Source organism: Cyanistes caeruleus, unplaced genomic scaffold, assembly GCF_971803275.1.
Source record: "Cyanistes caeruleus unplaced genomic scaffold, bCyaCae1.hap1.1 HAP1_SCAFFOLD_188, whole genome shotgun sequence".
NCBI lineage: Eukaryota > Metazoa > Chordata > Aves > Passeriformes > Paridae > Cyanistes > Cyanistes caeruleus.
Window position 1 is genome coordinate 109,173 of NW_028255976.1, and position 12,023 is coordinate 121,195.

Consider the following 12,023-nt stretch of genomic DNA (forward strand, 5'->3'; position numbering starts at 1 on the left):
ATACCTGGGGACAATATGTTCCAAAAGTATTTTGACTACTACTCTCGCTGTTTCATTCTGAGTGGGAAAAGCCTCTGGCCAATGGGTCAGGTGATCTACGATCACTAGCAGGTGTTTGTATCCCTGTGCTAGAGGCATTTCTGTGAAATCAATTTACACATTTTAGAAGGGTCTCTCCGCTAGTTCCCTCCCCTCTTGTACAGGTTTCGTCATCACTCGTTGGTTTACCCTTTGACACATTACACAGCCCTGAGTGATGGCCTTTGCTATATCATAAACCCCTATGCAGATGTTCTCCCTCAAGAAATGGTCACATAGACCCTGCGTCCCCCAATGTGTCAATTTGTGTATTTCATCCAATACCCTGCTGTTGCAGTCCGCAACTCCAGGATCTCGTCCAGGGAAGCAGCAGGATTCTGGGGACCAGCATCAAACACCAACCGAGACGGGCTCCCGTTCATGAAACCATTTATTCAGCATGGGAACAAAGTCAGGTCCAGAACAGAGAGCCCCGAACAGAGGCACAGCAGGGGCTTTTGAGGGACAGAACCCCCGAGGGTTTCCACCTTTGAGGGTGGAGTTCAGGGTCAGGGACCAGTAGAAGCACACCAAGGGAGAACCCCTGAGGGAATCAAACCCAATCAGAACTCCTGGGCCGCCCTTCACAAGGGGTTTGGGGTGGGACAATGTTAACTCTTTGTCTCCCTGAGGCTGCTACCACACCACTATAATATTTTTTCCCCTGATCTATCATGCTGAGCACCATGCAAGGCTGTAGAGAGGTCAAGACAACCTCTGTTTTTAAAACTCTGCCCTGCAGCTATTCCTTACGGTGCTGTCAGCAGGGAAGACATTTTGTCTTCTAAAACCTTACTTCTGATAGTTTTTCCCATCTGAAAACTATCTGGGCCAGGGGCAGCACGCAGGGACCTGCCCTGCCTGGGGGAACTTATAACTGGATCTTATAACTAAGTATCAGAAACAAGGGCACACACTCTGTATTCCAGACTCCAACGTTTTATTCTTATTCTTAATTTTCCATGTTTTAAGTACGTCTTCATCTACTTCAGCTTCTACCTCTTCTTCCTAATATTCCTGTTCTTATTCTTTATCATTTTTTGGTTTCTGGAGGGTCTTATGCAGGTTGGGAGGGGCGGGGGGGGGTGTTGGGGTTTTTTTCTTTCCTACTATTACTTCCTAAAAACAACTTTCTTTTCTTTTGTTAGAATTGTGTGTGTTGCAGTCCAGCAGGCCGCCGTCGTGTCCTGGGAGCAACACCTCCTGCCTGTGTCCATTCCTCATGGCCAAAGTGCCCCAGGATCAGCATGGAGTCCTTTCCGGAGGAGAGGAAATGGTCTTGGAGTCCAGCAAGGAGGAGCTGGAACCAGTGTCCCTGCAAAGGGCCAAGAGCCGTGTGGCTGTGGCCCTCGGGGACCCGGTGCAGGGGTGCCGCTGGCGGTGCCAGGCTGCCGCTGGGAGCCGATGACTTTCCAGGTGCCTTCCCGGCCGGACGATGGGCCGGGATGCGGCGCTGAGCCCCGGCAGCGAGGGTCCCCCTTCGGGTGCCGCTTTGGGCTGCCATGTGCCCTTGGGGAGCCGCCCCGGGGGTGCCGCAGAGCGGCCGGGGCCGACTCGGCCCGCAGGGCCAGCGCAGGCCGGGGCAGCCCGTGCGGCTCCCTCGGGGCGCCGGGCAGGCCGCGGGGCAGCCACCATCTGCAGCCCGGCGCTGCTGGCAGCGGGCGCTGATCCTGTGGCTGTGCCGCCAGGCAGGGACAGTGGAACGGCCCCCACAGCCCCCGCAGCGCCAGCAGTGCCCGCAGTGCCCACCTCAAGAGCGAGTGGCCTTTCCTGTGGGGAAGCAGCTGCCCAGGAGAAGAGACATCTTCCACCGTGGCTTGGGCTGCCAGAGGGCCAGGCCCGGCACAGAGTTGCTCTTGTGGGCACAGCTCGGGCTCCTGGCACTCCACCCAAGCTTCTCGAGGGACAGGCAGCAAGATTCCCTCTCGGGCTAAATCTGCCAGTCTCTGCTGCCTGGCCTCTTCTCCTTCCTCGTGCAGCTCCAGGACGCTCACCTCATCCCAGTCATCGTCCTCCCGCTGCCAGGCCTTGAGCTGGCTGCACAGGATGTCGCAGTATTCCCTGCTGTCCTGAGCCAGCTCTCCATCACTGTCATCATCCCTGCTGGACCTGGAGGATTTTCTCTTTGCTTTGCCTCCAGTCACCTCCTGGCCATCCTGGGACAGCTCTTGCTTGCGGCAAGCTTCCCAGTCCAAGAGTGCCCGGCGGCTCGTGCCTTCTCCTGGGGACAGCCGCTGCTCAGGAGATTCTTCCCAATCTGAGAATTCCTGACAGTGATCGCTGTCCGCCTGCCACGGATCCTGCTCCCTGCACTCGCCCCACTCGGAGACAGCTGGGGAGGGCTCTTGCTCCCTGCCCTCATCCCAGTCCCGGAAATGCCAGTATCTCCCCCATACTTGGACCAGCTCTTGCTCAAGGCCTTCATCCCACTCAGAGAGCTCCTGGCAGCTCTGGGCTTCTCCTGGGGACAGCTGTGGCTCAGTGCAGGCTTCCCCTGGAGTCCCTTGCTGGAACTTGTTCATTTCTCCTCGGCAGAGCTCTGGCTCTTCCTCAGCGCAGGACTCCACGGCTCCTCTCCTCCCTCTGCTCGCCCTCTCAGCCTCCTCCTGCTGCTCCCTCAAGGCCTGGGCTCTCTGTGAGCCGGGCCAGGGCCTGGGGGGCTGGGACTTGGGCTTCGCCTTCTCCTCCTCCGTGCCTGCAGTCCTCTGGCACACACAGGTACCTGGACACAGCCACTGTCCTGGGACTGACCCAGGCCCCACAAGCCCTTTATATACCCCCCAGCTGGGGAGGGGCTCTGCCATGTCACAATGGACTTTGGGCACCGCAAGGTCCCGCGTCACCACGGGCCCTGACGCACCGTGCCTGTGTCACAAAGGGCACCCTGGCACCCCGTGCCTGTGTCACAGAGGCCACCCCAGCACCCCGTGTCTGTGTCACAAAGGGCACCCCGGCACCCCGTGCCTGTGTCACAAAGGCCACCCCAGCACCCCGTGTCTGTGTCACAAAGGCCACCCCGGCACCCCGTGCCTGTGTCACAAAGGCCACCCTGGCACCCCGTGCCTGTGTCACAAAGGGCACCCCAGCACCCCGTGTCTGTGTCACAAAGGGCACCCCGGCACCCCGTGCCTGTGTCACAAAGGCCACCCCAGCACCCCGTGCCTGTGTCACAAAGGGCACTCCACACCTCTTCAACAGCCCAAGGCACCAGGAGCAGCCTGGAGCAGCCCAGGCCTTGGGGGATTGCAGCCCCTTCTTCTGAGCCGCTCCTTCAAATGATCAGGAGTGGCTGGGGCCAAGTGAAGGTGCAAAAGGAGACCGTGTGTGTCTTCGTTTGAAAGAAGAAGGAGCAGGAGGCTCCTTTGCAATGGAAAATGTAAACCCCCTCCCTCCCAATTATTATCCCTTTGAAAGGCACTCTCTGGCAAAGATAGGAGGACAGGAAGAACAGTTTGTGCTGCTTTTGCATGAATTGCTATTTGGTGAGCAGGGAAGAAGCCCCCCATGGAAATGATTTTACTGAGAGGAGCTGCTAAGCGAGAGCTGCCCCTGTGCCAAGCAAAATCCAAGAGCTGGCTAGCTGTGGGAACTGACTACCTATTAAAGCATTTAAAAAGCTGGATCCACCTCTGTGAGATTGACATTTTGCAGACAGGCAAGCCCGGGAAATCTCTCTCTTGCTTCCACCTTTGAGGAGGTACCCGGCTGCCGGTCGGGCCGGGCCCCGCTGCACTGCGGCCCTTGCAGTCGTGCTGACAGTGGCCGCAACAATCCTTAAAGCTTCAGGGTCCCCTGACACCCGGGCAACCGAGGAGGAAATTAACGGAGCGGGTTCACTGGAGTCCCCAGAACCAACTGGAATAGGAAAATCAAGTAGGGATGAGGCCCATAAAGCCTGCGCAGCACAGGAGCAAAGTGCAAAGACCAGGCCTAGGGGCAGACACAACAATATCTAGGGGAGGTGTGAGGGCGCAGTCTGAGGGCATGGGTCCAGACACAGACTGGGGTTAGAAAGATGCAAAATACTGCGACGAATTGCAACCAATCGGGGGAGAGACACGGGAAGATTCTAGAAACATAACTTTCAGTGGGGTGACTTGATGAACGTATGAATTGCCATCAAGCCTTTGGCAAGTGCTTCCCAAGGCTTGAACTCAAAGCCTGCTGCTTCAGGGCTGAAGCCTTTCTGGCCCTGTGTCCCAGAAGGGCTGAATCGCACAGGCTCGGCCTGGCGGGGCCGGGCTGGCCCCAGCAGTGACCGGGTGGGGACGGGAGGCTGCGGGACCCCGGCTGAGGCTGGGCCGGACCACGGCTGCTCACACCTTGCCGAGCCTAAGCCGTGCCCCGCTGCCGGCCCCCGCTGAGCTGGAGTCCGCTGGGCTCCGGGAGGAGCTCCGGGTGGGTCCAGGCCCCCTCGGCCACGGCCTGTGCGGCACATGGTAATTGAAAGAAATTGGCCAGGAGACAAAACTCCTGTTTGATGCCTTTATTAGGATTCAGCTCTTGGGGTGGGGGGGGCCCAAGGGATTGCTTGCATCACAGCTGTTCCCACACTGTCAGCTCCAAGGAGGAGACACAATTCAGCTTTGCAGCACACACTGCAGAGCTGGGGCTTCCATCCTCATGAGAGTAGCCAGGGACCTGTCGTCGTGGTTTGCTGTCTAGGGCTGTCAGTCCTTTCCAGTCCTCTTTAGGTCATGGTGATGCAGGAAGATGGTTTCTAAGCAGGTTTAGGTGATGCAGGGAGATGATCTTGCATCATAGCTTGCTCAAATATGTTTCATTGTCCTTTTATTCCTCTGTTAGCTCATTGTTTTGGTGTCCTGCATGCCTTAGTTTGCATTTTACTCGGTTACACAGCTTCCTGGGAGTTTCTTTGTTCTAGTGTGGCACAGCAACGACCATGGGAGTTGCCTCCTTCTGTGGCATACCTTTCTAATGGGTTGCTTTTGTTAGTTGGATTTAGCCCCCATGGGAGCAGCTCTGTTACAAGGTAGCAGGGAAGTAAGGGGAAAGGGTACAGGAATGTCTCATAAGAACCTTTAAAACACTTCAGAAACTGGTAAGTAATTAACATTACTAATAACCATCGGAGCAAACAAGGGGTACAAGGTTTACAAATGGGATAAGAACATTACCTGTACATAACTAAACACAGTATTTCATCTGGGCTGGATTTCTTGAGAGATTTTATTCATGACACCTCTCTTCCCCTATGCCCTGTACACCATGGGTAGCAAAAAAAAGGTCTTGTGAGACTGCCTATTATAACTATATGCCTATGTAATATGCTATATTTATATACATAAGGAAAAAAAAAATAAAGGAACAATGCTAGAGAAAAGGAAAATCGCTGCTCTATCAGGTGGTGCCCAGCAGACAGAGCCTGCCAGATCAGCTCTCTGCAGAGCTCCAGCAGCACAGCCAGCCTAGGCCCGACAGACGAGGCCGTGTCCTCCATGCCCTGCGTAGCTGATCTTGCAGGTTATCAAAGACGGAATATCGAGCCCTCTCTATTGCCTGTAGGATGTACAGTGTTTGAATTGCCAGGTTTACAATGGCAGGGCTGCTGCCATCCACCATGTTCACAAGGGCTGGAAGAGAGACGAACAGAGGCACGGTCAGATCCCAGACCTGTGAGGGCCCACGGATAGCCCCCTGCCAGGGCCATCCCAGTCGGCTCTTGCCATGGCCAGCAGGGAGCAGGGACCAAGGGGATCAGCCTGAAGCTGCTGGCCACGAATGCCCCATGTGCCCCTGAAATCTCGGTGTGCTCTTCTCACGCCGCCCCTCATCCACACGGGGAGCAGAGCCCTCCGCAGCCAGGCCAGGACCTGCAGCTCCACCTGCCAGCCCCACTGCCAGCCCGCTGCCCTCACTCACATTTGTAAATGAGCTGCATCTCTTCCTTCTGCCCCCTCAGGAGCCGCCCGGCTATCCCTGGGAACACAGAGCCTGTCAGGGCCCCGGCGGCACAGCTCCCTGCCAGCGGCGCTGCCAGCCCTGTGGCCACACGGCCTCCCGCCCCGGCAGGGCTCAGCCCGGGCCCTTGCCGCATCCTGACTCAGCCCAAGGGCACGGCTGCCAGAGGCCGGCAGCAGCAGCCCCGAGGGCAGCCGGGGCTCCAGGGCGCCGGGCCCGGGTGCCGCTGCCGGGGCAGCAGCCGGGGCCGGGGCCGAGCTGCGGCGGGGCGGGGAGGGAGCCCGGGCTCGTGGCTCACCGATGAACCTGATGGCCGCCTCTTGCAGGGGCTCCTGCGGGCTCTGCAGGTACGGCAGGGCCCGGCGCAGCTGCTCGGCCGCTCGCCTCTCATCCTGTCCCAGCTGGAGAGAGAGGCAGGAGGGAAGGGTTGGTGCGGGCTCTGCCTCTGCGGCCAGCCCCGGCCTCCCGTGCCCGCCCAGCCCTGAGGCCCGGCCAGCAGCCGCTGGCGCCGGGCTCTGGAGGGGGCAGAGGGCCGGCTGCTGCCCGGGGAGCCGCGGTGCCGCCCCTGCCCGCAGCCCCAGTGTGGGGCTCCATTGGCACCCGGCTCGGGGCCACAGGAGCCTGGAGAAGAAGCCGTGCGGCCGGCTGCGGCACTGGGCAGGGGCACAGCTGCCAGCCCCACACACCGAGCGCCGGAGACAGGGGGCTTCTCCAGGCTGAGGCTGGGCCTTCCAAGCCGTCCTTACCAGGCACTCGGTGATCATCCACAGCTTCTTCTTCTTCACTGGTCTTTCCAGATCTCTCCTCTTCAGGAACTCAGCCGCACAAAGCAGCGTTGCCCAAGAAGCCTGGAGAGCAGCAGAGACCCGCAGATGGCCCCACAAGCCAGGACACAGGACCCGCATTTGTGTGCCAAGGCCTGGAGGAGGCTGCAGCCGGCAAGGTGCCAGGGCAGGAGGCAGCCGAGCCCCGTGCCCGGGTGACAGCAGCAGCCCGGGAGTCCTCACCTCCGCCACCTGCTGGTTCTCGTCATGGCAGTGGAAGAAGAGTGGCAGCAGGCTCTGGTGCACGTGTGACTTCAGGGCCTTTTTTTCCTTTTCCGTTAGAACAGTCATCAGCGATCGGAAGAATAATATGGACACCAGCTGCACCTGGCTATTATCCTATATGAAAGGAAGGAAAAAACACCTCAGCCCTGTCTGCATGGGGCTCAGCAGGGCGCAGGTGGGCAAATCCCCAGGGCACCAAGTGTCTGGGCAGCACCCAGTGGCCTCGGCTGGGGGCACAGAGCCTTACGTGGTCAAAGAGTGGCAGGAGTGCCTCAGCCAGCTGCAGAGCCATGTGGCTGGGTATCAGCATGTCCTTGTCCAAAACTATAAAGCTGAGCACCATGATTGCCTTCCTAACTATCTCTCCATCTGCATCCCACAGGAGCTCCACAAGACTTTCAGTCAGGCTCTGCATTTTTTCAGCCTGTGTGGAAGACAAGTCTGTGAAACGCCACCCTGCTGCCACAGGGCCAAGAGGCCAAAGGCCTGTCCCAAAGCACTCAGGCAGCTGAAGCAGGAGGCAGGAGAGCTGGGAGCAGCTGCCTCGGTGCCCGAAGCCCAGCCGAGCCCAAGTGACTGCGTTCCCCAGCACTGCTTCAGCCACTGCCCACTTCTCACCATCGAGGGATCATCAATCAACTTGAAAAGGGCCCTGAGTGCCAGGTGACGCTTGTCCCTGCTCTCGCTACTCAGGTGCCTTGAGAAGATTTCCAGGACTCTGTTAGCACTGCGTTCGCTCAAGTCCAGGTAGTCCAGGATCTGAAAGGCACAGGGCAGTGACAGGGGAGCCAGCTGGCAGGAGCCCAGAACCAACACAGGGCGGGGCCCGGGCAGCAGCACAGGGCATGGGCACCATCCCAGGCAGCTGCAGCTGTGAGAGGGCAGAGAGGTGGCAGGCAGCTCTGCAGGGAGGCACTTTTGGCCATGGGGCTCACCTCCACAAGGAATGCCAGGGCAGGCAGATCCCAGCGTGCCTCCTGTGTGCTGAGCAGCTGGAGCAGGTAGGGAACAATGCGGGAACACAAGGGGATAGAGGCAGACAACATCTCCCTGCCAGGGTGAAAAAGTAGCCCAGACTGTGAGCCAGGGGGACAAACATCTCCCAGGACTGATTCACAGAGTTCTGATCTTTGAGCAACATCCTGCAAGGGGACCTGGGCCCTTGGGGAGGTGACTCCTTGTGGGCACCCGCCTCTCCCAGCCTTTTCCAGTCTCCTTAGCTGTCCCTTGGTGACGAGGCCCTCTGGCCCACAACAGTGGGGACTGTGTTGGGAAACTTCAGCACAGGGCACAAATGTCAGAGGCAGTGGGGAGAAGGGGGTCTCACCTGGCCAGCAGACCCACGGCATAGTGGTGGGTGTCAGCAGAGAGCAGCTTGTCCCAGCCACGCTTGTGTTCCATTTCCACCACCACTTCCTCACGATGCATTTGGCAGAGCAGGGACTTCAGGGCCTGCACTGCAAAGCTGTGTGCACAGCAAAGCCCAGGTCACGCTGGGAGCACTGGCTCCTGCCATGGGGACATGGCAGGGACAGGAGGAGTGGGATGGAGCACCTGTTGGGGCTGATGGCAAGGCCGTGTTGCTCCTGGCATCCCTTCCAGAAGGCATTGAGATCCTCTGGCATCTCCAAAGTGCTGAAGAACACTTGGAAGAGCAGATGCACAAAGAGGCGGGGGAAATGCACTGTCACTACATGTGGGACGCAGGGCATCTGAAGGATCTTCCACATCAGCACAGTTGCCTGCAGAGGACAGAGAACCCAGAGACAGTGCTCAGTGCCGAGGTGTCCGAGTGTCAGGGCCTGAGTGTGGCAGGGAGAGGTCAGGGGAAACCCTTGGGGAGCATCAGGCCTGGTGCCCCTGAAGCTGCCCCTAGGCCAGGTTTCAGCCTGGTGCCTGAGGCAGGGAGATGCAGTGGGGGAAGGAGGAAACAGAGCTGCTGAAGACACGGCTGGCCATGGGCTGAGCAAAGGCCAGTTGCAGAAACTCACAGCCAGGGCAAAGACACCCGTGTTGTCTCCATCAGAGGTGCGCGTGCTGTGCTCTGGCCAGTTCCCCAGCACATCGAGGACTATCAGGTATGCCTGCTCCGCTGTCCTGGGCGAGCACAAGATCGTCTTCCACATGGTCATAGCAGCTCTGCGGGGCGACAGCTCTGTCTCACGGGGGTCTCAGACACATCCCCGTGGCCTGGGCAGCAATGGGGAGCTGAGCTGGCTGCCAGCTCTGCCTCTGCCTGCTGCCCCTCGCTGGCAGCAGCACCCAGGCAGCCCAGGCCTGCAGGGACAGGGCCTGAAGGGGCATGGCATGGCAGCAGGCTCAGGGGCCGATGGAGCAGGGCTGGGAAAGGTCCCAGGTACACAGGGCCCTGGAAGTCTCTGTTGCTCAGACACCTGGGCAGGGCTGTGCAGGCTGATGGGCTGAGGAGCCCTGAGCCCTCTGGGCACGTGGGCCCCGTACCTGTCACACGTTGGGGCCACACGCAGGAGAGCAATGACCACATCAGTGGGCTGTGCCTCGCTCAGATCCAGCAGGGTCCTGTTCAGCCTGTGCTCAGAGAACTGATTGGCCATGAGCCACTGGTGGATGTACCTCACCATGGCAGGCACCTGGAGAAAGCACAAGGGGAGACTTGGAAAGCTGCCACAGGGAGTCAGGAATGTCCCCAGCTTCCCCAGAGAAGTGCTTCCCTTCTCACCACGCTGCAATGGCCTCAAAGGCTTCGAGCGATCAACAGGTGTGGCTTGGGAGGCCAAGCGATCCCTGGAGCATCAAACCCTGGCCACAGGCTGCTTACTTGCTTTTGACTGTAAAAACCCTCCTCTACAAGCATATCCAGCAGGGCAGCAGTGGCCTTGGTGTTGAAGATGTACGAATATGGTCTGACCCCAGTGGCCATGGCACTGGTCCCTTCCTCCCGAATTCTCTTGATGAAGTTGCAAACCAGCTGTAGGAGAAGGGCAGGAGATGGAAACATCAGGGATGTTCCATGGAGTGCTCCAAGCGTGGTGCTGGTCTGAGCAGTGCCAGCAGGCCCAGCCCAGGTGGGGATGGCTGCAGGTACCTGCGCTGCTCTTCGGAAGCGGCCACGGGCAGGCTCCTGCTCTTGTGTCTGGTCCATGGCTGCATCTGGCAAAGAGCAGCGAGAGCTGAGGGGCTGCAGGAGAGGCTGGAGAACACAGCCCAGCCCTGCACTCCCCAGGCAGGGACAGCCCTGGGGTGGCTCAGGGGATGGAGCACAGCCACTGCTGGGGGGGCAGCACCAGTCCCTCTTTTATCCTGTCCATGGGTGTGTCTCCACAGGACAGGGTGGGATAGGATGAGATGGGATGCAATGGGATGGGATGGGGCCAAGATGACTGCAGGCACCAGCCCTGTGGCCCAGCTCTGCCACTCACCCTCCTCCAGCGGCTGGAACTGCTGCACCTCTTCAGTCTCTGGTCCTGGGGCAGCTCCAGGGCCTTCTTCCTCTTCCTCCTCCTCCTCCTCCACCCAGGCCAGCTTGAGCACTCTTGGGGGTCGCTGCTCCAGGTCTTCTTCAGGACTCTCCCATCCTTTCCATAGGAACAGCACCAGGGGATGGCATGGCATGGCATGGAATGGGATGGGGCCAAGCTGGACACAGGCACTAGCCCTAAGGCCGAGCTCTGCAACTCACCCTCCTGTGGTGCCTGGAACTCCTGCACCTCTTCAGACTCCTGTGCCAGGACAGCTCCAGGGCCTTCTCCTTCCTCCTCCTCAACCCAGGCCAGCTTGGGCACTCTTGGGGGTCGCTGCTCCATGGCAGGGACTGGATTTATGGTACTTGCAGGAGAGATGGCTTGGGAAAGCTCAAGTCAGCAAGTCCTGCAGTCGTGCCTGGAAGGCACCTGCAAGACTGAAGTCCTGGCAAGACTGCAGGACAACAAGTCCTGCACTTGGGTCTTGAGGGCTCCTGCCACAAGGACAGGAGGCTCCTTGACAGGGATTGTGGTCTGGTTTCAAGGGCAGTGACTGCAGGGATGGGCGACACCTTGGAAAAGCTCCGGGTCACCAAGTCCCGCAATCTGCCCTCAAGAGAACCTTAAGAAAAGAAGCCTTGGCAAGGCCACAGGTCAGCAAGTCCTGTGGTCTGGCCTCGAGGTCACCTGTAGGAATAACGGCTCAGAAAAGCTCCGGGTCAGACACAAACGAGTGCGCTGTGCGGGGGCTCCTCACAGCACCGCTTTGCCGCGTCCTGTCCCGTCGCGTGCACTGGGCACTGTGGCATGGCCCTGTCACCGCCAGCTCCTATGTCACCACATGTCACAAAGGGCCCTCTGACACCCTGTCCATTTCCATCCCATGGTGACCATGTGTCACAAAGGGCCCTTGCGCACACTGCCACCTGCCCTTGGGCTGCCCCCATCCCCCCCAAAGTGGCCCAGGTTGGAAGGAATCCCTTGCCCAAAGTGTCTTAGACAGCCCAACAGGATCTTTAGGAACGCCTCAAACCATCAGCAAACGCTGCCCTGCTCTGTAGGCTCAGGGCAGCAGAAGGAGCCCCCAGGGCTGCCGATGCAGCCGCAGCAGGAAGGGCACGGGGCCTGTCACAGAATCTGGAATGGCCCCCTTGGGACATGTCCCGGCTGGTGGCCATTCTAAATTCACAGGTGTGACACAGACAAGGAACATCTGGGCCAAGGCACGAAGTGTCCACTAGAATGTATTTTAGCACATTAGAAAGACTTGGGAGGAATCCCAGAGGGTCATTTTTCGAAGCAAAGTGATCTGATTAAATACTGTAACCAACGGTAGGCTTGGTAAAAATTAGAAAGTGGTGAAAATGGACTGCCTAATGGAACTTTAAATGATCATCCACTGTTACAGTTGATGTTATTTTTAAGAAAAGAAGACAAATGAGACCAAGTGATATGTGCAGAGACATTTTTTTACCCTGAAGAATAAACCTGAGTGGCACAAAGAATATGGCTTTGATTTAGACCCCCAGGAGAC

At 58.5% G+C, this 12,023-nt stretch overlaps 1 protein-coding gene across 1 annotated transcript; it reads right to left on the reverse strand.

The window, feature by feature from the left end:
• Window positions 1-5,246: 5,246 nt before the first annotated feature.
• Window positions 5,247-11,313, reverse strand: LOC111945073 (maestro heat-like repeat-containing protein family member 7). The gene is made up of 16 exons (XM_086874293.1): window positions 10,708-11,313; window positions 10,448-10,603; window positions 10,114-10,178; window positions 9,847-9,996; window positions 9,510-9,658; window positions 9,041-9,188; window positions 8,604-8,791; window positions 8,377-8,514; window positions 7,985-8,099; window positions 7,668-7,808; window positions 7,297-7,473; window positions 7,008-7,163; window positions 6,747-6,848; window positions 6,299-6,401; window positions 5,962-6,018; window positions 5,247-5,672 (listed from the first exon to the last, which is right to left on the reverse strand). Exons 1-16 carry the CDS (start codon window positions 10,829-10,831, stop codon window positions 5,473-5,475), a joined length of 2,169 nt encoding a protein of 722 aa, XP_086730419.1. The 5' UTR covers window positions 10,832-11,313; the 3' UTR covers window positions 5,247-5,472.
• Window positions 11,314-12,023: the final 710 nt, after the last annotated feature.

Coding starts and splice junctions, on each gene's coding strand:
- LOC111945073 (XM_086874293.1), bottom strand. CDS start 10,831: ATGGAGCAGCGACCCCCAAGAGTGCCCAAGCTGGCCTGGGTTGAGGAG. Junction 10,179..10,447: donor GTTCCAGCCGCTGGAGGAGG/GTGAGTGGCAGA, acceptor GCTCTTTGCCAG/ATGCAGCCATGGACCAGACA. Junction 6,849..7,007: donor AGAACCAGCAGGTGGCGGAG/GTGAGGACTCCC, acceptor GCTGCTCTCCAG/GCTTCTTGGGCAACGCTGCT.